At 40.4% G+C, this 25,323-nt stretch overlaps 1 protein-coding gene across 3 annotated transcripts in view; it reads left to right on the top strand.

Moving 5' to 3' along the window:
- The window catches only part of PRDM10 (PR/SET domain 10), a 100,007-nt gene that overhangs the window by 27,132 nt on the left and 47,552 nt on the right, over nt 1-25,323 (top strand). For 2 of the 3 annotated variants that reach the window (XM_036014645.1, XM_036014646.1), the window contains exons 2-4: nt 17,638-17,848; nt 20,229-20,393; nt 22,480-22,539. In XM_036014645.1, the coding sequence (XP_035870538.1) occupies nt 17,753-17,848; nt 20,229-20,393; nt 22,480-22,539 (321 nt within the window). In that variant the 5' untranslated portion in view covers nt 17,638-17,752. The remainder of the gene's footprint in view (nt 1-17,637; nt 17,849-20,228; nt 20,394-22,479; nt 22,540-25,323) is intronic. The other variant, XM_028528555.2, reaches the window with a different exon arrangement.

Raw genomic sequence — 25,323 nt, 5'->3', positions numbered from 1 at the left:
ATATCTGTCATGATGCTATGTGATTCCAAATGTTACTGTAATTTTAGTAATTGAAGGTGTTGATGGTAAGATACCCTACTGTTTAATGTATCATTACAAAATAAAAAGGCCTGTAATTAAAGTTTGATACAAGTGCTTTTGCCACTTAGAATTTTTATTATATACTTACTGAAAGAGGTCTTTTAGATTTATTATTTAGACAGATTTTTTTTATCATATCACTTTTGTGCATACATGAAAGGGAAAATATAAGTGAAATAATTTATTCTCTAAATTTCATCACTTTCAGAATCACTTTGTGACTCCGAGTAATTGCTGTGTCTCTGTGCCATCAAGGGTATTGGTGATGCAGGTTTCTTAGAAGAGGGCCCTCTGCCATTGCCAGGAATCTTTTCCAAGCAGCTGGTACCCATTCTGGGAGTTGTGAATCTGGTCTTTTCTTTCTTGGCCTGTGGTAGGCCAGTCTTTCCACATTTCTCACTAATAACAGCTTCATCCACTTAGCTGTCTTTTATGGCCGGGACCCACAGGTGTGGTTGTTAAGGCCATTTTTCCAGTGATGGATATTTGCTTCCCTAATAAAATTTATGGCCAGCTGCTGTGCCCATCCTTTCAATTTTAATGCTGAACTATGGTGTCATCATTCTTTTTTTCAAGACTTTATTTATTTATTTTTAGAGAGAGGGGAAGGGAAGGAGAAAGAGAGGGAGAGAAACATCAGTGTGTGGTTGCCTCTCGCACGCCCCCTGCTGGGGATCTGGCCTGCAACCCAGGCATGCACCTGACTAGAGATTGAACCGGCGACCCTTTGCTTTGCAGGCCTGCACTCAATCACTGAGCCACACCAGCCAGGGTGCGTCATCTTTCTGAAGACATTTAAAATGGCGATTAGGGTGTCCAGTGATGACAACACACATGACTTGGGGAAGCGAGGCCAGAACTAATGGAGGGCTTTGAGCAAGGTCAAGCAGAAGCCAGTGGTGGCCACCCAGCCTGCTGCCACCTGGGTGGTAGCAATTGCAGGTCACTGCTGTTGTGAAATAGATCCCTAGTTCAGAAATGTTAAAATGTGAAAAATGTGCACTATAGACTTGATAAAACACAGATCTATTCTTACAACCATCAGCCTGGGCAGATAATTTAGATTTTCAAAATAAGGAAACAGCATCATTTTGTGGCTTACTGATGTCACACCTGTTAAGCACATGGTAGATCAAGAAGCCTAGAACCCTGATCCTAAAGCTTACACTTTTAACTATACAGCACTGTTCAAGAAAAAGTAACTAGACTAGAAACTTCAAGAAAACGAGTATCATTTTGTTTTGATACACGGATGTTTGTTAAGGGTGCAGAACAGTACCTGACACATACTAAGTCTCTTAATACATATTTGTTGAATAAGGTCATTAGAGAGGATAGAAAGGCAAGCACGCCCCTCTCTTTCTGGAAATGAGGTCTATAACATATTGGACAATTAGTAAAAGAAGGGAATATGGACGACTTTTCTAGATAAAGTACAGTTTGGCTCTCAGGTTCTTTCCGGTCTGTGGAAGAGGCAAACCGGTGAGGAGTGGGAGCTAACAGAGCCGGTCAGCACCTGCCTGGTGGACAGCGCTGAAGCAGCGCCTGGATGCTTCCTGGTGGGCTCTTGTCAGTCACGCTCAACAGGGCTCCTGTACACCTGGAACTAGTATAAAATAACATCGAATGTCAAGTGTCATTGAAGAATAAAATAATGAAAATTGCAGATGAAAAAATATCAACAGGGCTCAATGAATCATGCAGTTAAAAAGGAAAACAAATATGACAAGCCTTATAAAGGAAATTCATACACAGGTTATTTGTTATTTGATAGATTGTTAGGTTTTTAAAATATGAAATATTTTGACAACTCTGAGCCTCTTCTAAGCTCATCTGTAAAATACAGAAGTTGATATATTTGAGCACTACTACGTGTCAGAGCTTGTATCTAGAAGTCTTGCCTATGTCCTGTGACCCTCACAATAACTCTAGGAGGTAATAACCCCCACTCCCGCTTTACCTGCGGTGACACTGAGAGTGTTTGGGATTTGGCCAAGGTTATATCACTGGTGAGCAGTTGAGACACTCCAAAGCCACGATGTCACTTCAGATTCTATGGACTTTCTACTTTGCTGCTTCCATCTGAGCAAAGGCTAGGATGTTTGAAAGCATTTTATGTTCTCATTTTGCTGATGATGACACAATGCTAGAGGATTTAAAGTGACTTAGTGTTGAGTCATGCTTAGAATTCATTTTTCCTGAACAACTTATTAAACAGTAAATAATTACACAATGTCACACTGGTATTTTAAGTAGCTTAGTGGTTACAGAAGCTCAACAGGACTTATAGCTGTATCTTAAAGAGCAAGAGCTACTAACTGGGTATTCTGTTTGGATTCCAGACACTTTTCAAATTGAAGGGTTTTGACCACCTTGGGCTTCTTTATTTGCTAACAATGTTCTAAATGACCGGGAACTGCTACTGTTGGCTGCATGTCACTTCCTTATTGCCACATTTTACTGACTGTCCTATGCATGTATTAACTCTCCTGTTCTGCTCCACCTTTGACAGGCAGTTACTTCCCTTTTTCTCTCCTTTATTCTTGCCTGAGAATTTATTTATTCCATTAATTACTGGAATTTTATGTCATGCAATGTTTCCTTCTATATTTTAGTAGAATTAGAACAGAGACATTTCAGTGTGTCCCTTCCCATTTTTGCTTACTTGCTCCCGTTCATCTTTAGGTTTCATTTTCCCTGAGAAGCCATCCTTGATTGCTGTGGCAGGGATTCGGTGTCCCACTGCACATGGTGGTGTCTTTAAACCACTCCACACAACTTACTGAGCACCTGTCACATGTCAGATCTAGAGGCACTCTTGTGAACAAACACATTCTTTGCCCTGAAAGAAGTTGAGATGGGGAGGCAGACAGACAGAAAAATGCAATATCATGGGAATACCTTTTTTTAAAAGCTAATAGGTTGACCATTTATTACATAGTGGGCATTGTGCTAAGTATTTGACATGCATTATTTCATGTCACTCTCTCAAAACTTGTCCTAATTTTACAGAAAAGGAAGAGGAATTTAGGGAACTTTGGTGTTTTGCCCAAGGTCAGTTAAGTCCCAGAACTGCTATTCAAATCCAGGTCAGAGCCCAAGCTGTTAACCACTATTCCTCTTGAACTAACTGCTGCCTCCCCTGCGAGCCCTTTCCTTGTGTATCTGAGGTGTGCTCATGTGCCAGGCGCAGGGAGACGAGCTCCTGTGTTGGAGCTGAGAAACTAGTGATGATTTCATAGCTGTGCAACTACTTTAACTTGTTCAGTATCTTCCCTCAGAGACTGTGAAAGAGTTCAGGATACTAACACGTGTAAAACAATGGATGTCCAAAGTTGTTCACATGGATGTCCACAGTGTTGCTTGTAATAGCAGAAGATTAGAAATAACCTAAATGTTTATCTACACGATATTGATTCAATAAATTATGATCTATCCTTACAGTGAAGTGATGCAGCTCTATGAAAGAATGAGGAAATACTATAGGGATATGGAACAGTGTAAGAAGTATGGTATTGTGTGGAATAAATGAGGTTTAGAAGAGATGCTACTTTGCATAGAATCAATAGTATTTGTTATTTGTGGTTGGAGAGGCAGAGAATATATATGTTTTTGCTTGTATATACATAAGATGTCTTTGGAGGGATAGACAGGAAATTGATCATATAAGTTGCTCCTGAAGAGCTGCTAATTGATTCCAGGTAGGGACGTTGTCTACTGTATACCTTTTTGTGCCTTTTGAATTTTGAGTCAATTGAATTTATTGCCTATTAAAAAAGATATAAATAAAATCAAAATGAAAGATACAATAAACACCTTTCTAGACATTAAAACAAATACAGCCCTGGCTGGATGGCTCAGTTGGTTGGAGAGTCGTCCTGTACACCAAAACGTTGTGGGTTTCATCCCCAGTGGGGGCATGTGCAGGAGGCAACTGATCTCTCTCTCTCTCCCCCCTCCCTCCCTTCCTCCCTCCCTCCCTCCCTCCCTCTCTCTCTCTCCGTCTGTCTCTCTCTCTTATTCTGAGATCAATAAACATATCTTTGGGTGAGGATTAAAAAACCCCCTAGATGAATAACATCTTACTTAAAAAAACACACACATAAAAATATAGCAAGGCACTTGGCTATGTGTATTTCATTAGCATGTGGGATGAGCCAGCCTTGATCATCATCACATCCCAGTGCCTAGTGTAGTATGCACTTGAGTATCTCTACAATCAATGAACCGAATTGAAAAAATCTCAAATCCCCATATAGGAGGGACACATCTCTTATGGTATTCCTGCTAAAAATACATCTTCTGAGTATAATAATAAGAAATAGATTAAGGACTTCTGGCCAAGATGGAGGCATAGGTAGACACACTGTGCCTCCTCACACAACCAAAATAAGGTCAGCAGCAATTTAGAAACAAGATAACAACCAGATCTGACAGAAAATTGAACTGTATGGAAGTTGGACAACCAAGGAGTTAAAATACACATATTCATTCAGACTGGTAGGAGGGGCAGAGGTGGGCAGCTGGGTGGAGAGGGGTTGTGGCACAAAAAGCGGTGGCACTGAATGCGTAATGCATCCCAGGCGAGTAAGGCATCCCGAGCACAAGAGCACAGGCAGCTGGCAGACCCAGCAAGGTGGCGACTGTGAAGTGAGGCACTGTGCACAAGGTGCCTGGCTGTCCAGGCCACATTCAAACACAGATAAACCAGGCAAAAGTGAGACAGGGTCCCAGCGCAACCCAGAGTCCCAGTGCGGGGAAATAGAGCCTTGGGGCACTGATTGAAAACACCTATGTAGGGTTGTGGTGCAGGGAGAAACTCCCAGCCTCACAGGAGAGTTCATTGGAGAGACCCACGGGGTCCTAGAACGTACACACAAGCCCACCCACATGGGAATTAGCACCAGAAAGGCCAAGTTAGCTTGGGGGAAGTGGCGGAAGGGACCAAAATCCGATGCAGAGAGGAGCAAGTGCCATTGTTTCCTCTCAGACCCTGCCCCCACATAAAACGTCACAACCCAGCAACTGGGTTGCCCCACCCAGGAGAACACCTAAGGCTCCTTCCACCCCTCGCTACATAACAGGCGCCACCAGATTAAAAAAAAAAATGGCTCAAATGGAAGTACAAATCAAAGCCCCAGAGCCAATACTTTTAAGCGACCAAGAGATAGCCAACCTATCAGATGCACAGTTCAAAGCACTGGTGATCAGGATGCCCACAGAATTGGTTGAATTTGGTTGGAAATTAGATGAAAAAATGAAAGCTATGATAAGAGAAATGAAGGAAAATGCACAGGGAACCAATAGTGATGGAAAGGAAACTGGGACTCAAATCAATGGAGTGGACCAGGAGGAAGAAAGAAACAACCAAACAGAAAAGAATGAAAAGAATGGAGAAATAAGAATTCAAAAAAAACAAGGAGAAGCTTAGGAACTGCCAGGACATCTTGAAACATTCCAACATCCTAATTATAGGGGTACCAGAAGGGGAAGAGGGAGAGCAACAAGTGGAAAACTTATCTGAACAAATAATAAAGGAGAACTTCCCCAATCTGGCAAAGGAAATAGACTTCCAGGAAGTCCAGGAAGCTCGGAGAGTCCCAAAGAAGTTGGACCCAAGAAGGAACACACCAAGGCACATCATAATTACATTAGCCAAGGTAAAAATGAAAGAGAATCCTAGAAGCAGCAAGAGATAAGGAAACAGTCACCTACAAAGGAGTTCCCATCAGACTGTCAGCTGATCTCTCAGAAGAGCCCTTGCAGGCAAGAAGGGGCTGGAAAGGAGTATTCCAAGTCATGAAAGGCAAGGACCTACATCCAAGATTGCTTTATCCAGCAAAGCTTTCCTTTAGAATGGAAGGGCAAATAAAGTGCTTCTCAGATAAGGTCAAGTTAAAGGAGTTCATCATCACCAAGCCCTTATTATATGAAATGTTAAAGGGACTTATCTAAGAAAAAGAAGATAAAAAAAACATGTATAGTAAAATGACAGCAAACTCACAATTATTAACAACCACACCTAAAACAAAAACAAAAACAAACTAAGCCAACAACTAGAACAGGAACAGAACCACAGAAATGGAGATCACATGGAGGGTTAGCAACAGGGGAGTGGGAGGATGAGAGAGGGGGAAAAGGTACAGAGAATAAGTAGCATAGATGGTAGGTAGAAAATAGACAGGGGGAGGGCAAGAATAGTATGAGAAATGTAGAAGCTAAAGAACTCATAAGTATGACACATGGACATGAACTAAAGTGGGGGAATGTGGGTGGGAGAGGGTGTACAGGGTGGAGGGGAGTGAAGGGGGAAATGGGACAACTGTAATAGCATAATCAATAAAATATATTAAAAATAAATAAAAAATAGATTAACTCCAATCAAGAGATATTCTGAAAAACAAATAGCCTGTGCATTTCAAAAATATCAAGGTCATGGAAAACTAAGAAAGACGGGACTGTTCCAGGTCAGAGGGAGCTGAAGGGACATGGAGCTCAGTGCACTGTGTGCGATACCAGGTTGAATTGCAGGCCCCCAGGAAAGTTGTTTTTCTCTGCATATACAATTGGCAACTTTTGAATAAGGTCTACAAATGAGGTAACAGTACTGTTTCACTGGTAACTTCCTGATTTTGATCCTAGTACTATGATTATGGGGGGAAATGTCCCATTTTTTGGAAATGGACACCTATGAATTTAGTACTAAAAGGGCATTGTATCTGCAACATACTGTCAAATAGTTTAAGAGAGAGACGGATTCCATTGTATATATGTACTATTTTTTTTTAATCCTCACCCAAGGACATGCTTATTGAGTTTTGGAGAGAGGGGAAGGGAGGGAGAGAGAGCGGGAGAGAAACATTGATGTGAGAGAGAGACATTGACTGGTTGCCTCCTGTAAGCACCCTGACAGTACTGAGCCTGCATCCCAGGTTTGTGCTTTGACGGAGAATTTAGCCTGTGACCTTCCAGTTTACAGTATGATGCTGCAGCTGAGCCACACCTGCCAAAGCTGCGCCACATCTTCTTCATCCAACCATCTACTGAGTGACACTTAAGTTGTCCCCATGTCTTGGCCACCTTGAGTAGTGTTGCAGTGAACATGGGCTGGGGGGCACGTATCTTTGCAAAAACAGTAAATGTTTTCAAAATTTGGGGGTAGATACCCAGAAGAGGGGTTGCTCAGTTATATGTAACTGTATTCTTAATTTTTTGAGGAAACGACATACTGTTTTCCATAGTGGCTGCACCAGTTTACGTTCCCACCAGCAGTAGGAGCATACAGTCGAACACTACTCAGCCATAAGGAAAGGAAAGATGAAGTACTGCCATTTATGACGACATGGATGGATCTTGATAACAGCATGTTAAGTGAAATGAGTCAGACAGAAAAAGCCAAGAGCCATATGACTTAACTCATGTGTGGGATATAAAACCGAAAGCAATGAATTGATAAACAGGGTAAACAAATGAAAACTCAAAGATACAGACAAGTGTATGATGGTGACCAGAGGGAAGAGGGGCAGGTGAATAGTAAGGGCGTCAAATATGTGGTGACAGAAGGAGATGTGGCTTTGGGTGGTGGGCACACAGTGCAATGTATAGATGACATAGAATTGTACACTTGAAGCCTATATAACATTATTAACCAATGTCACCTCAATAAATTTAATTTTAAAAAGAGAATAATAAAGTAAACATGATATGCTCACATTCAGGCAAGCTGAGTGAAGAAATACAGGAATTATTTGTTATTTTTGTAGCTTTTCTGTCTGAAATTATTTGAAAATAAAATTTTAAAATGCTTCCCATATGGAACATTTTATGATTTGTGATACCGAGCCTTTTATGTCCTTTTGAACAAAAGAAAAACATGTTTTTATTCATATAGATCTTTGTTTATTGTTGTAAACACTTATTCCTAGGTTTCTTAATATCTTTGTTCTTTTAAAAAATATAACAGCTTTGTTGAGGTATCATTAACATACTGTACAACTCATCCTGAATATCTTTTAATATTCGCTTAAATAGTGCTATTTATAAGGAGTTTTTTAAAAAACATTTATTAGGCTACAATTTATACATGAAAAAATTCACATATTTTAATTCAATGGATTTTTTACTTTTGACACATTATTTCCCATGTATTTACCACTCCAGTCCAGGTACAAGATATACAACATTTCCATTTCTTTTTTTTTTTTTAAGATTTTTTATTTATTCACTTTTAGAGAGGGAAGGGGGGGAGAGAGAGAGAGAGAGAGAGAAAGGGAGAGAGAAACATCAATGTGCGGTTGCTGGGGGGTTATGGCCTGCAACCCAAGCATGTACCCTGGCTGGGAATCGAACCTGCGACACTTTGGTTCGCAGCCCAAGCTCAATCCACTGAGCTATGCCAGCCGGGGCTTACGTTTCCATTTCTTCTGTCCCCCCTTGTCCATTGGTCTATACGTTCACCTCCTGGTGGACCTGGCCCCTGCTTGCAGGACTCCGATGGAGGAGGAGCAGGTGCCTGTAGGAGCAGTGTGTGTGGTGGGAGGGCTGGGGTGGTGCGGACCCGGTGCTGTGTAGTAGGAGCAGGCTGCTCCGTGGCCAGGAAGAGGCTGCTGTGCAGTTGGACCTGACAGTTCTCTATCTCAGAGTTAGGTCCTGACAGCGGGTGTTCTAGTATCTTTCCTTTCTTTCCTTTCTTTTGTCTTTGGGCCTTGATCTGGTTCAGAGATGGGAATGTGCGTGATCTTAGAACTTCCTGTCAGCTTATTGCCCTTGTGGGAGCTAAAAAATGACATTTTCCCTCTCACCTTCTAAGTTCTTCTAGCTGAGCTAGTAAATTAAGAGGCAGATTAATGGGAAGATAAAAATTTTTTTTGATGGTTTATTTATTTTTAACTTTATTTTAATCATTGTTCAAGTACAGTTTTCTGTCCTTTACTCTCATCCCACCACACCCACCATCCCTTCCTACCTCCCTACCATTTCCACCCCCCCTAGTTTTTGTCCATGTGTCCTTTATACTTGTTCCTGTAAACCCTTCCCCTTTTCCCCTGAAATTCCCCTGAAATTTCCTCCCTTCTCCCCTCTGGTCACTGTCACCCTGTTCTCTGTTTCAGTGTCTTGGGTTATATTTTGCGTGTTTGTTTGTTTTGTTGATTAGGTTCCTGTTAAAGGTGAGATCATATGGTATTTGTCTTTCACTGCCTGGCTTATTTAGCTTAGCATAATGCTTTCCAGTTCCATCCATGCTGTCAAAAAAGGTAGGAGCTCCTTCATTCTGTTGCATAGAATTCCACCATGTAAAAGCTATGTACCATAGCTTTTTGATTCACTCATTTACTGATGGGCACCTAGGTTGCTTCCAGCACTTGGCTGGAGCCAAGGTAGGAGCTCCTTCATTCTGTTGCATAGAATTCCACCATGTAAAAGCTATGTACCATAGCTTTTTGATTCACTCATTTACTGATGGTCACCTAGGTTGCTTCCAGCACTTGGCTATTGTAAATTGTGCTGCTATGAATGTTGGGGTGCATAGGTCCTTTTGGATTGGTGTTTCAGAGTTCTTAGGATATAATCCCAGCAGTGGAATTGCTGGGTCAAAAGGCAGTTTTCAGTTCCATTTTCAGTTTTCTGAGGAAATTCCATACTGTTTTCCATAGTGGTTGTACCAGTCTGCAGTCCCACCAACAGTGCACTAGAGTTCCTTTTTCTCCACAACCTCTCCAATACTTGCTGTTTGTTGCTTTGTTTGTGATGGCCATTCTGACCAGTGTGAAGTGATATCTCATTGTGGTTTTGATTTGCATCTCTCTGATAGCTAGCGATACTGAGCATCTTTTCATATGTCTCTGGATCCTTTGTGTGTCCTCCTTGGAGAAATGTCTGTTCAAGTCCTTTGCCCATTTTTTAATTGGGTTGTTTGTCTTCTTAGAGCAGAGTTGTGTAAGTTCTTTATATATTTTGGAGATTAAACCCTTGTCTGAGGTATCATTGGCAAATATGTTTTCCTATACGGTTGGTTCTCTTTTTATTTTAATACTGTTTTCTTTAGCTCTGCAGAAGCTTTTTATTTTGATGAGATCCCATTTGTTTATTCTTTCCTTTATGTCCCTTGCTCTAGGGGACATATCAGTAAAAATGTTGCTGCATGAAATATCTGAGATTTTCCTGCCTATGTTGTCCTCTGGGACTTTAATGGTGTCATGGTTTATATTTAAATCTTTTATCCACCTTGAGTTTATTTTTGTGTATGGTGTAAGTTGGTGCTCAAGTTTCATTTTTTTGCACATTGCTGTCCAGTTCTCCCAACACCATTTGTTGAAGAGGCTATTTTTACTCCATTTTATGTTGCGGCCCCCTTTGTCGAATATTAATTGACCATAGAGACTTGGGTTTATTTCTGGGCTCTCTGTTCTGTTCCATTGGTCCATGTGCCTGTTTTTATGCCAGTACCAGGCTGTTTTGATTACAGTGGCCTTGTAATACAGTTTAGTGTCAGGTATTGTGATTCCTCCTACTTTACTCTTCTTTCTCAAAATTGCAGCAGTTACTCAGGGTCGCTTGTGGTTCCATATGAATTTTTGAAGTGTTTGTTCTGTCTGTGAAATATGCCATTGGTACTTTAATAGGTATTGAATTGAATCTGTACATTGCTTTGGGTAGTATGGACATTTTGATGATGTTAATTCTTCCAATCCATGAACACGGTATATGTTTCCATTTATTTGTGTCTTCCTAGATTTCTTTCTTCAGTGTTGTATAGTTTTCTGAATACAGGTCTTTTACCTCTTTGGTAGGTTTACTCCTATGTATTTTATTTTTCTTTTTGCTATATTGAATGGGATTTTTTTCTTGATTTCTGCTTCTGCTGTTTCATTGTTGGTGTACAAAAATGGCTTTGATTTCTGGATATTGACTTTGTATCCTGCTGTTTTGCCAAATTCATTTATTAGGTCAGCAGTTTTTTGGCCAAGTCTATAGGACTTTCTATGTACACTATTATGTCATCTGCAAACAGTGACAGTTTTGTTTCCTCCTTTCCAATTTGGATGCCTTTTATTTCCTTTTCTTGTCTGATCGCTGTGGCTAAAACTTCCAGTACTATATTGAATAGAAGTGGTGAAACTGGACAACCTGTCTTGTTTCTGATCTTAGTGGAAAAGATTTTAGTTTTTGCCCATTGAGTATGATGTTGGTGTAGGTCTCTCATATATGGCCTTTATTAGGTTGAGGAATGCTCCCTCTCTTCCCACTTTGCTGAGTGTTTTTATCATAAATGGGTGCTGTACCTTGTCAAATGCTTTTTCTGCATCTGTTGATATGATCATGTGATTTTTGCCTGTGCTTTTTTTATGTGATGTATTACACTTACTGATTTGCAAATATTGTACCATCCTTGCATCCCTGGGATGAATCCCACTTGGTCATGGTGTATGATCTTTTTAATGTATTGTTGGATGCAGATTGCTAATATTTTGTTGAGGATTTTAGTGTTTATGTTCATCAGCGATATTGGCCTGAAGTTTTCTTTCTTTGTTGTATCTTTATCTGGTTTTGGGATTGGGGTGATGCTGGCTTCCTAAAAAGAGTTTGGGAGTCTTCCATCATTTTGGATCTTTTGGAATAGTCTGTGAAGGACAGGGGTTAGCTCTTCCTTAAATGCTGTATGGAATTCTTCTGTGAAACCATCCGGTCCCAGGCTTTTGTGTTTTGGGAGTTTTTTGATTACTGCTTCAATTTCATTTGCTGTTATTGGTCTGTTCAGGCTTTCTGCTTCTTCTTCATTGAGTTTTGGAAGATTATATTTTTCTAGAAATTTGTCCATTTCACCTAGGCTTTCAAATTTCTTGGCATACAGTTCTTCGTGGTAATTTCTTACAATCCTTTGTATTTCTGTGGTATCAGTTGTAATCTCTCCTCTTTCTTTTCTTATTGTGTTTATTTGGGTCTTCTCTCTTTTTTTCTTGATGAGCCTGCTTAAAGGCTTGTTGATTTTGTTTATCTTTTCAAAAACCAGCTCCTGGATTCATTGATCCTTAGAATTGTGCTTTTAGTCTCTATGTCATTTAATTCTGCTCTGATCTTGGTTATTTCCTTCCTTCTACTTGCTTTGGGCTGTTCTTTGTTGTTGTTCCTCAAGTTCTTGTAGACGTAGGGTTAGGTTGTTTGTTTGGAATGTTTCTATCTTTTTTAGGTATGCCTGTATCGCTATGAACTTCCCTCTCAGGACTGCCTTCGCTGTGTCCCATAAGTTTTGGGTTGTTGTGAGTTCATTTTTGTTTGTTTCCAAAAACTTTTTGATTTCTTCCCTAATTTCATTCTTGACCCATTCATTGTTGAATAGCATGCTATTCAATCTCCATGAGTTTGAGTCTTTTGGGTTTTTTCCTTGGGGTCAGTTTCTAGTTTCATTACCTTGAATCCAAGAAGATGCTTGGTATAATTTCAATTTTCTTGAATTTTTTGAGGCTTGTTTTGTGTCCTGTCATGTGGTCTGTCTTTGAAAATGTTCCATGTGCATTTTAAACGAATGTGTATTCAGCTTCTTTGGGATGGATTGCTCTCTATATATATCAGTTAAGTCCATTTCATCTTGGGCATTGTTCAATGCCACAGTATCTTTGTTGATATTTTGTTTGGAAGACCTGTCCATCTTTGACAGTGGGGTGTTAAAATCCCCTACTATAATTGTGTTGCTGTCAATATCTTTCTCTAAGTCCTCCAAGATTTTCTTTATGTATTTGGGTGCTTCTATGTTGGGTGCATATATATATTTACAATGTTTATGCCTTCTTGGTGGATTCTTCCCTTGAGTATTATGAAGTGACCTTCTGGGTCTCTCTTTATGACCCTTTTTTTGAAGTCTATTTTGTCTGATATGAGTATAGCTACCCAGCTTTTTTTTCCTGTTCGTTTGCTTGGAAAATTTGTTTCTAGCACTTCACTTTCAGTCTCTGTAGATATTGTGTCCTGAGGTCGGTCTCTTGTAGGCAGCATATGTGTGGGTCATGCTTTCTTATCCATTCAGCTATTCTATGTCTTGTGATTGGAACATTTAATCCATTTATGTTTAAGGTTATTATTGATAGGTACTTATTCATTGCCATTTTTGTACCTGTGTTCCTCTCTCTCTCTTTTCCTTCCTTTCCTTAAAGTAGGCCCTTTAGCATCTCTTGCAGAGCTGGTTTGGTGGAGGTGTATTTTTTTGGACTTCTTTTGTCTGGGAAGCTCCTTATTTGGCCTTCTATCTTGATTGAGAGCCTTGCTGGGTAAAGTAGCCTTGGTTGTGGACCTCTGGTTCTCATTACTTGGAATATTTCTTGCCATTCTCTTCTGGCTTGGAGCATTTCCATTGAAAAGTCAGCTGCTAGCCTTATTGGGGCTCCCTTGTATGTTACTTCCTGTTTCTCCCTTGCTGCTTTTAAGACTCTCTCTTTGTCTTGAAATTTTGCCATTTTAATTATGATGTGTGTCTTGAGGTGGGCCTTTTGGGGTTCCTCTTGATTGGGACTCTCCGTGTTTCCTGGATTTGTGTGAATTTTTCTCTCATCAAATTAGGGAAGTTTTCCATCATTATTTTTTCAGATAGGTTTTCTTTCCCTTGCTCTTCTTCTTCTCCTTCTGGTATCCCTATTATATGGATATTATTATGTTTCATATTATCTTGCATTTCTCTTAATCCCTTTTCATTCTTTTTGAGCCTCTTTTCCTTTTCTTGCTCTTTCTGGGTGTTTTTTTCTACTTTGTCCACCAGCTCACTGATCTGATCTTCTGCTTCATTGATCCTGCTTTTGATTTCTTCTTTTGTGTTCTTCAGTTCAGAAATTGTATTCTTCATTTCCTCTTGCCCCTCGTTGATAGTTTCTATTTCCTTTTTCATGTTGATATAGTTTGCAGTGAGTTCATTGTAGCTTCCCTGTAGTTTCTGGTAGCTCATTGTGAGCTCATTGAGCTTCCTGATAATGATTGCTTTGAACTCAATATCTGATAGTTGAGTTGCCTCTATTTCATTTAGCATTCTTTTGCTAAATGAAAAGAATGAGGCTTCCTCCTTTCCCTTCAGTTGGGGATTGTTTCTTTGTTTTCCCATTGTTTGTGAGACTCTTCTTGTTAGCCTCTGCTTCTTAAGTTGACGTGTTCTGGCTCCCTGGGTTTATGGTATGAACTTCTGTGGTAGAATACCTGTGAGATTCAGTGGTGCAGTCTCCTTTGGGTAAGCTGGTGTTCACAGCTTCTACCTACTCTTCTTTGTGATCAGTTGGAAGGGTAAGGCAAATGGTTTAAGACAGCAAGAGAGTATTCTATGATATTTACAGTAGCAGCCGGTAGAGAAGAAATAGGAGATCCTTTGGCTATGTATAGTGTTAACTGTGATATTCCACCCAACTAGCCACTTTTTAGAATGGATGGAAAGAAGATAAGACTCTTGTTGGGAAGGGAAGGATTGTGAGTTGGATCTAGAAAGTAGGGAGGTTGTGGGAGGTCAGATTCTGAGGTAAGGTGGGAGTAAAGAATAGTAAATAGGTGTAGTGTATGAGAGAATAGAGTTAACCACTACAGTGATAGATTTCAATAGATCATGAAGTGGGCTAAGATCTGGGAGGGGTGTTGTATAGTATTTACAATTGTATGGAATAGGTATTATTTACAGTAATATTAGAGCACTAATCAGATGACAGAATCTATGAGATCTAGATAACAAGAATAGGGAGTGTAGGACCTTGAGTAATGTGCTAATGGAACACAAATGAAGTGAAGGACAGTAAATTAGGAATACACTATGAATGAGAGAACAGGGGAAACCTGTCAAATGATACAATTTAACCAGCCAAGCAAAGAAGACTATACAAAAAGAAGAGAAATACAAAAATACTATTAAAATAAAAGATGTAAGAATAATGAAAAAATAATAATATAAATATGCAATAACTTGCAGGTTCTCTGTAATAGCACAGTGAAATTTGTTTTGCTCGCTGTCTTAGCTGTTGGTATGCCCCCTCTTTGGGTCCAACTCTGGTCTTTTCACAGTTCCTGTTTTGTTTTGATTTTTTGTCTCACTTGTGGGTATTTAAAAAGAAAGAAAAAGAAAAAAGCAGAAAGAAGGAAGTAGAGATAAAATAGGAAAGAAAGGAAGAAGGAATAAAACTAGAAAGAAGGAAAGAAAAGCAAAAGGAATTGAGAGATATAAAAATAATAAAAATTAAAAAATAAAAGATCACTTAAAAAAATCAAACAAACCAACAATAAAAAATAAACAAAAACAACAAACCCCCTGTTGGTTTTAAACTAGCCAAACCGGCTTCTCTGGTCTTGCTGGCTATAGCAAGCAGAGGGGCTATTGGTTTTGCTTTTGTCCCTTCCTGTTCAGCACTCAGATGCACAGTCCCCCCAGAGCCAGTCTGGTGCCTTTCCACAGGGCCCTGGGTGTGGGATCCAGGCCCTCCCAAGCTCGCTTCTCTCAGGTCTACGGGTGTGGGCTCCAAGGCTCCTACGGAGCAGAGCGCGTGACTCCCTCGGTTTTACAGGTGTGGGCTTAGGGGCTCCTACGGAGCATGCATCTCCCCTGGGTTTCCAGTTGTGGGCTCCTGGTCTTCCACAGAGCCACACTGTACCTGGGTTGCGGGCACATGGCCAGGCCGCCCTTGGTTGCACAGGCTCGGGCACGCACTCTTCCCAGGGCTATGCGTGGGTGCTCACAGTCCCTGTGTGTATGCCACTCAGACCGTGCTCCCCTCTCTGCACCTTCAAGCAACCAGACCTCCTCCAGTGCTGCTCAATCCTTGTTTGGCCGGGGAGGGAGCGGTTGACCCAGCCCTTCCCCTAGAGCCTTGTGGGAGACCCCGTGAGCCCCAGGCCTGGGACTGCAGCTTCCCTGCTCCCGTGGCTGATCCCTGGGCCCTTATTGTCCTGAAGCACTCTCCTTACCGTCTGGGTTTTCAGTGTCCGCTGTAATTTTTGATCTCCTATTTTCATATATGCTGTGGTACTCTTGGCTGTTTACTCTGTTCCTCTGTAGATCGGCTAGGTTTTTCTCCTGTGTGTAGGGGAAAGTGGAATCTGCTTCCTCCTACCATGCTGCCATCTTCCCTCTGCTCAGTCAAGATCAAATTTTTAACACATGTACACCGGGCATTCACATCAGCATGGACATTTGAAGACAGGGAGATTGCACTGGGTATACATGGCATCTTGGATACAGGAGGAGAAGGGGCAGCTGAGAGAACGGGCAGGTTGCAGGGAGTTGAGGAGCAGCTGTGCGCACACACGTGGCAGTCAGAGTCTAGGAAGCCTCTACCAGAAGCCCTCCCATTTACCATGCTTATTCAAATTAGGCTAAGGCAAGCATCCTAAGATTCCCCTCCTGGAGTAGGTCTTTCCATTTCAGTCTCTTAGGCAAGAAGAGAAAGAGGGTCAAAAGGCTCTTTCTAAGTCTTTTTTGTCTTAATAGCCAGTTTCAACTCAATGCCCCAGAGGGCAAGACTTAGGTTGCCTTCACCACTAACAGTGGAGAAAACCCTGGTCTGGCTGGGTCCTGGCCAGCGGCCTTCCTCATCCTCAGCTGAAGGTGCTCCACGCAGGCTGACCTTTCCTGTCTACACATGCTGCTTTACCGGCGTGGCTGCCCTGCTGCCCTTTTACAGCAGCCATCTCTTGGGACTTTTAGAATGTCAGCACTTTATCATCATCAAAAGGGGAGATTGATTTCCTTAAAGGGCCTGTTTTGGAAAAGAACAAGGTTTCACGATGTAGACCAAGTGCCTGGTGTTGTTTGGCAGGGCTTTCGATCTGTTCCGTAGTCACCCCTGTACTGACCAAGTGGGAAGCTTCTGATCTGTTCTGTAGTCACCCCTGTACTGACCGAATGGGAAGCAAAGTCTATCTTTATGTTCACCAAGTTGGGCCCCAGAGAATTTAGCCTTTTCTGTGTGCCATGTGTTGCTCATTTTATAACTTGTTCCTCTGCCATTCACTTCGAATAGGTGGTATAGGAACTCAGCGCCTAAGCAGGTGTGGAAGAGAGGGGACGGCTGGGGCTGTGCAGCCCCCAGGCTCGGGTGTGGCCCACTACTCACCTGCATTTAGCCTTGGACAACCTCATTCTCCCACTCAGGAGAACTAAGAGGACTACCCTAATTATTTCTTTTTTATTTATTTTTAGAGAGAGGGGAAAGGAGAAAGAGAGGGAGAGAAACATCATCGGTCAGCTGCCTCTCACACACCTCTGACTGGGGATGTGGCTCACAACCCAAGCATATGTCCTGACTGGGAATCAAACCAGTGACCTTTCTTTCTGTTTGTAGGACGATGGCCAAGCCACTGAGCTGCACCAGTCAGGGCTACCTGAAGTATTTCTGAAGAGAAGTACATTATATTATGTGTGCCTAGAGCATAGCAAGCATGCTATACTTGTATTATTACAACACATGATTTCTCTACTTTTACCTACTTGCCCAGGTGTGTTAGCTTTTAGGAGGTTTTATTTTTCTCCTTGTGGTTGAAACTATAATTTATTAAAATGTGTGCATCTATTTAAAGTCTTCGTCCTTCTCTCTCTTTTTTCAGGCATACTACAGAGACGTCTTGTCCTTCATGAGCACTCACGGGGTGGACGGATGACTGTCCTCCACCCCATGCTGCCCTAGGTGCCCTGGACGTGGAGCTGTCCAGTTGGGAAAGGATGGACTCCAAAGAGGAGAGCTCCCACGTGTGGCCTGCGTCTGCAGATCATGAGGAGAGTGCGGCACAGGTGAAGAGTGGTCTTTCCAGCGTGGTGGTGAGAGCAGTTTGCTAGTTGGGTACAGATTGCTGACAGCTAGATAGCAGCTTCCCTAACGTAGTGAGCAGCCGGAAGGGCACTGACATGCAGACCTGGTAGGTCAGGAGCAGGCAGCGTGTCCACGCTCTGAACGCCTGTCAGCACGTGCGGTGTGGTGCAGGAGGGCGGAGCTGCCACCCAGCAGCTTCTCTGCCTTTCCCTATTCAGTGTCATAATCTGCACCACCGCTCTGTTTTGTTTTGTTATTGGCACTGAAAGTGCACTTCTTTGATGTTACCCAGTATATGGCTTTGATTCTTTGCGCATAATGAAGTACGAGGTATGTCTGTGAACTGCGTGGCTTTCTCTCCTTTTCAAATGAGGAATGTAAACCTCTAATTGAAAATTGTCCCTTTGAGTCAGTAACTCTGGATGTTAGTCACTTATTGAAATGCTGCTATAATTGTGACCTCTGCCTTTCAAATTGCTATCATAACCAGCTACTTGTTCTTTTGACTATTCTTATAGGAAAGGCGAACCTCTGCATTTTTGGTATGCATTGAGAAGAGTCGGCAGTCATATGGAGCCGTGTTTTATATGTGACCAAAGTATAAAACTTAATTTTTAAGCATTATAATAAACAGTAGTTTTTATTTAATTATTCATCAAATTACATGATCACAATATTCAAAATGAGGATGTTACTTGAAACATTTAAATATACACATTTTATTTAACTTAAGCAATATAATAAATGTTATAGTAAATAAAATTGATTATCTGGTATGTTTGAAAAGGCTGAGTCCGAATACTTAAAAAAAAATAAAAAGTTCCAGAGATACTTCTAGCAGAATCATTGAGAATACTGTTTTGTTTTCATGGAAACCATTTTGATGGCTACTTTCATACAGCTCTATATTTTGATATGTTTTGTTCATAAACAGAAATGTAGTCCATGAAAGAACAGAATAAAAGAGAACGTGGTTATGGCAGCGTGGCCAGGGTCCCCAGGCGTGGGTAACCAGACAGTAGTAGAGAGCAGAGCTACCTACCCCGCCCATCCCCCATTCCCCTTCTCTTCCTAACCGCCCCTCCTCCCAGCTGGGCATTCTGGGTTAGCAGAATAGTGAGTGGCAAAGACCCAGTTGAGGAGGAAATGTTTTTTGCCCTTTTAAAGCACTGAAACCCGTGCAAGGTTTTGATGTTAATGACCAAATCTAAAATCAGAATGATCCTGCAGCACTTAAATATGCAGCGCAAGTATGTTGCCAGCCTAACTCTTCCAATATATCAACTCTATGTTCACGGACAAATTAAATTTATGTAGAAGGTGGACTGATTCCTTAGTGTAGAAGTGAAAGTTTGTTTTATTTCTGTTGGCGCTTGATGGCATTTGCTCTCGAGGTTTCTTTCTGGGGACTAAATTAGTTTATATCATCTTTTGTTTCTACTGTTCTCCATTGGAGAAAGCGGAAATTAAAAGCTAGGTCCAAAGCCAAGACAAGTGTAGGAGTAAGGATTCCAACCTACGAGTGCTCAACTTCAACATCAGTGCGTAAATTATTTCTCTCCCAAATGTGTTCTCAGCCATCTGCTCATATACCTTCCGTATCAGCCTCGGGCCATATGCCAAACTTGAGCCTTCACGAATTCAAGCCTCCAAAGCTAACTACTCAGAAAGCATTTTAGAAAATTCAATTTCTAATTTAGTTCTTGGTAGATATAAAATTATGTACCCTGTTGACAATTGAAATAGTTGTCCAGAACCCCTTAAAAGTACTTCATTAGAATTTTCCTTATCTTTTCTCTAGTTGGCTAGGAATTCTGTTAGTCATTGATTCAGCAAACGTTTACTGGTATGCTCCCAGTACAGCCTTGGGGTATGAAAGAACTTGTAGGAAGGAAAGTGACCTTATTTTAATGTGTCTGCTGAAAGGTACTATTAGTTACAAAGTAGAATTTTTTATGATGTGTTAAAAGCAGTTGGCTTTTGAGTCTTGACGTATTTTTTCACATTACAGAATAATTTGTATTTTGTATTTTGGAAATGTTAACCAGAAATCTTTGGTCATACTTCCAGGATCAGTTAAGCACCCCCTCCTTACTCCCGCTAAGAGATATGTGCATTGGATATGGATATTTGAGGCAAAGGGGAGTTTAAATCAGCTGCCTAATAGTAAGCAGTATATCAGTGAGTGACAAGGTGCTTGGCTCCTGTCTCCGAGTCAGTAATTCAACATAGATGAGGATGTATCAATCCCCATTCTCCATTAGGGATATTTGAGAAATGCAAATGTGTGCTGGGCTTGGTCTGCTCTGTATCTTTGTGAGAGTGCTTTGGGAGATTGATTTTGTTCTACAGGGGTAGTTGCTACATATTTGCCGCTTTTTGCCGCAGGTACACTTTGTTCCAGACGCTGGAACGGTGGCTCAGATCGTCTACACCGATGACCAGGTTCGCCCGCCCCAGCAGGTGGTGTACACGGCAGATGGTGCCTCCTACACGTCGGTGGATGGTCCCGAGCACACCCTGGTGTACATCCATCCGGTGGAAGCCGCTCAGGCATGTGAATGAGCATTGTGTACAGTTTGTTTATCCATCAGTTAATTCACTAATTACTTCGGCTTTCTCTCTGCCAGTCACCACTGTGGCTGTTGGTACAGGAAACATTCAGACAAGATTTGTGCTTTCAAGGAGCTTATAACCAGCTTGGCAGAGGAAGATATGATTTATTTATTTAAATTAAATGTAATGAATTAGAGCAGCAATTTTCAACCTTTTGCAGCTCATGGCACACATAAACTAATTGTTAAAAGTCTGTGGCATACCAAAAAATATATTTTTGCTAATCTGACAAAAAGTAGGTGTAATTCTGATTGATTTATAAAAATAATAATAGTAGTAGTAATTACTTAGCTTTTTTGCTCTGAAATGACTTTTTAAGAAATCAGGTGCCTATACTTGTATATCAGGATTTCTGATACTAAGAATTAACAAATCAGTCACAACCTTATTATACAATGTGACCAGTAAGATGCAGCTTAGTAGAGCTGACTTGTGTGTTCATGGTCCAACACAGGCATTCACACTGGAGGGCTGTTGTTGTGTTGGCTGTGGTCACTTTTTTATTTGACAGCCTAAGAGAGGACAGTGCCCCTGACTAAAAAGGCAGGTGTTGCAGGTTTTAAAAATTCTTGTGCTAACTGGTTGCACATTGCTGAGTTAGAGCACCAGCCTTGTATCAGTTCTTCTCCCCAGTGATCATGGACTAGATTGTCAACTTGTTACTTGTCTAAGTATCAAGGAGCAGGCCAGTCATGGCAGTTAGTTCTGCATTGCTCAACCAAAGATGGATTGGTGAAAACATATAGATGATTACAGTTAAATGTATAAGCAAAAGCTCCTGCTAGCTTATTAACTGCTATTTATTATTAATATCTTTCTGATGTGTGGAACTGCAGTAGAGCAAAGGTAAAAGCTGTACAATTCAATTACAGCTATTTTAATTTTTTTTACCGGTGACTTGGGGTATTGGTTTCCAAGTGCACAACACAAATATTCCCCAGTATATAGTTTCTGTTAGCACTTTATACTGTACAGAAGCACCTTTTGATGTATTTTAAAAAATAAGTTCCATACTTTTATTGTAGGACCCTGGCAATAAAAATTTGCCCTTACATGCAACATTTAATCAAAAGGCTCTAATCATTTCCTAGAAGAAACAGGGCCTACTGAGTTGGTGCCTTTCAAATCAGCATCCGCATGGAAGGAGCAGACACTGAGATGCCGGCTGCCTCCGCCCAGGCGTGGTCCCCTCCCTGGGCCCAGCTTTCGGCTCATTGCTATGTTACTAGATGCCTGAATTCTGGTCAGTTTCTAATGTCAAAACTAAGAATCTGACACTTGCTGAAATTCTCTTTTACAATTCTTTGCAGTCAAAGCTTAGCTATAGTTCTTATTCCTAGACATTTGTTAAAGGCTCGGGCAAATTGAAGTCTCTTCAAAGTTTATAGGGAAGAGTCTTTTCTAGGTTGAACATTGTAGTGCCTTGGCTAAAATAATTTTGAAGATTTTCCTTTCATCAGCTTTGCTGCTTCATGACACAAATTATGTGTTTATGAGAACTTTCTTTTAAATTATGATTTTACTGGCCTTTTCTGAAATAGAATCTATGGAACATTAAGTTAAATTTATTTGTCTTCTACTTCCCTTCTGGTAATGAGTGTGCATTTTATATTTGAAAGAGCTGTAATGCTTGCCTATATAGTACCCTTCTGCATTTTTATATATCATTATCCATTTTCACTTAATGGCAAGTCTGCTCCTTGTGATACGTAGTGTTAAGTGTGAGCATGTGCATCCTCGTTTGTGACACTCAGCCTTGGGAGGGGCTTTTCTTAAGAGGAAAGTCGTGGAGTGTGTTAGCCAAGCGAGATGGTTAGCTTATACAATCTCTTGGGTGCCGCTGAGTGAAAGGCTTTAGCTAAATGTAAGATTTCTATCTTTAGCTTCTTTATCAATGAGGGATTATTACTAGCTATATGGGAGTTAACTCTCCCACGAATTGGTGCTTAGTTTTTTCTGTTTAGGCAAGTTGTCTAAAGACCTACTAAGTTGTTGTGTTTTGTTTGTTTCTTTCTTTGTCTAGACTCTGTTTACAGACCCAGGCCAGGTAGCTTATGTCCAACAGGATGCTACAGCTCAGCAGGTAATGAGTTGCCTTTTTGCCTCTTTGTTGTTTGGAGATAATGCCATGAACATTCCTGTTCCCTGGAGTGTTCCCCAGCCATTTGCACTGTGTATTCTCTTGGTACCTGTTTCTTACATGTTAAATTAAATTTGATGGCAACCTTCATATTCTACCTTCATCATCATTTCTGTTAACTGTATAGTATTATGGGTTGGCCAAAAAGTTCATTTAGTTTTTTTCTGTAAGATGGCTCTGGTAGTGTTTAGTTGTCTTTAACTTTATTTGAAACAATTTGTTAGATTGTATTGTAGCAGCTGTCACATCAGCTTCCATAAAAAAAACTTATCAGAATTGGTGAATTTTTGTGTAGACATTTTAATATTGAAGATAGAATAAAATATATAACATTTTTGTTATATTATGCTTTATTATTTCAAGAAAGGTAAAAATGCAACTGAAACACAAAAAAGATTTGTGCAGTGTATGGAGAAGGTGCTGTGACTGATCAAAATGTCCAAAGTGGTTTGTGAAGTTCCTTGGCACTATCGACATGTTGGTCAAATAAGTCTTTGCTGTGGAGCTGTCTTATGCATTGGGAGATGTTTAGCAGCACCCCTGGCCTCTACCCACTAGAGGCCAATAGTGGGAGATAGCTGACATACTCAAAATATCCAAATCAATAAAGTTATTGGTGAAAATGAAAAGCATGTCTTTGATTTTATGGAAAAAAACTAAACAGACTTTTTGGCCAACCCAATATTGTAGGGATGTACTATTTTCTATCTGTTGTCTTATATTGATATGTATGTTATTTCCTATTATTTTTTTGCTCCTATGAAGAACACTGTCATAGATATATCAGATTATTTCCTTAAAATAAATTCTCCAAGGAGAAATGATAGAGGCTACCGGTATTTGCATTAAAAATTATTTAAGAACCAAGATTTTTTTCTAAAAGTGAGACAAGATACAAATATAAAGGTAAAACAAGTTAAATAAAACCTTAGAATCCTAAATTTGAGTTGAGATATCAGTATGAACTCATGTAAATTCTCCTACAAAAACAAAACAAAACATGTTTTCTAGTTCTGGCGACTGGAAAGGTTTAGATACATTCATCCATCCATCCAGTAGCAGTGAGCTGACATGGTCTCCAAATACAATTTTTTAATAAGAGAAATTAGGGCTACCTAGAGAAATAGCAGTTCCAGCTCTGGGGAAGGAAATGTACAAGATGTACCTGAAACACCTTGTCTTATCACAAGGCAAGGAAGCGAGTAAAATCTTCTGTTCTGGAGTTCTGTGGAAATAACTCATGACTAACTCATAAGGTCCAAAAATGGGACAATTTGACCTATGAAAAAAGGAAAACATCTGCAATGATCAAAACACATTAAAATATATTTAAAATCCATAAGCTCATACTGATATTAGAAGAAATAACTCATTGGTCACTTTTTGAGGATGCTGGGGGACCACTATATTCATTATTCAGGAAACTGGTAAATGATTGGAAAGAATTCAGCCTTTCTCCCTGAATATACTCGGGTAAGTAATTCTTTGACGAGGGGAATTTCCTTATGGAAGCATTCCAACTAATGAATTAAAGAAGGTATGACTGGCTTAGAATATCACCATTTTTCATCTTCTAATGAAACATGGATCTAGGCAGTGGTAATCAACAATAGTCTGAAACCTTCAGGAAAAAACTGATGTAGCAGTTTATAATGGACAGGATCAGCTGAGCCCTGGGAACATTGTTAATATCATGAACAAAAGAACCATTCATTGTTCGCCTCCTGCTATTGTGTACCTTCTATTGTGTTCTACCACACGTGAAATAGTTTGCCCCCAAAGGTGAGCCTGAATCCGATCCACTCTCTGAATTCCACTGCCAGCTTATAGGAAGCAAGGTGAACAGAGTGGAACAAGTTAAAAGATGTACAAAGACGCAGTCAGCAAAATCCATGCGGTGGGAAACTGTGGGACAAATGGCCCTTGTTTCTCCCATAAATACATTGCAAAGGAAAAGAAAAAGGAATGAGGGTTTACAGATTAAAGGAGACTTTGTATAAGCCAATGGTAAAAAAAAAAAAAAAGTTATGAGACTACTGGGGAAATCCTAACACTAAGTGGATATTTGATGATAATAAGGAATGATTAATTTTTTTAGGTATGATAATATATAAAATTAGAAGTCATTTTCTTATAGAGATATCTACAAAACTGTTTACAGATAGAAATGTATACTGCCTGAGGTTTGCTTCAGAATAATCTAGTGAGGGCAAAAGTGTGTGGGAATATAATTGAAATAAGGTTAGCCATGAGTTGATAAGCATTGAAGCTGAGTGATGGATGCATGAAGTTTATTATATTATTCTATCTATTGGATACATGTTTAAATTTTTTTTATTTTTAAGATTTTATTTATTTATTTTTAGAGAGAGAGGAAGTGAGGGAGAAAGAAACATCAGTGTGTGGTTGCCTCTCGCATGCCTCCTACTGGGACCTGGCCTGCAACCCAGGCATATGCCCTGACCGGGAATCAAACCGGCAACCTTTTGGTTCTCAGGTTGGCACTCAATCCATTGAGCCACACCAGCTGGGGCAATTTGATATATGTTTGAAGTTTGTCATTATAAATGGGAAGGTTACTTTGATAAGACTTTCTAAATTGCTTTTCAGGACTTGAAAAATTGATGTTCTTACCAACAATATGTGAGAATGCCCATTTCCACACACCCTTGCAATATTGGGCATTTGTGTTCTTTAATATTTTGCCAGTCTGATATGCAAAATGGT

The sequence above is a fragment of the Phyllostomus discolor genome, chromosome 13 (genome assembly GCF_004126475.2).
Source record: "Phyllostomus discolor isolate MPI-MPIP mPhyDis1 chromosome 13, mPhyDis1.pri.v3, whole genome shotgun sequence".
NCBI lineage: Eukaryota > Metazoa > Chordata > Mammalia > Chiroptera > Phyllostomidae > Phyllostomus > Phyllostomus discolor.
Note: the sequence above shows the minus strand (reverse complement) of the source record. Positions and strands in the feature narration are given on the sequence as shown.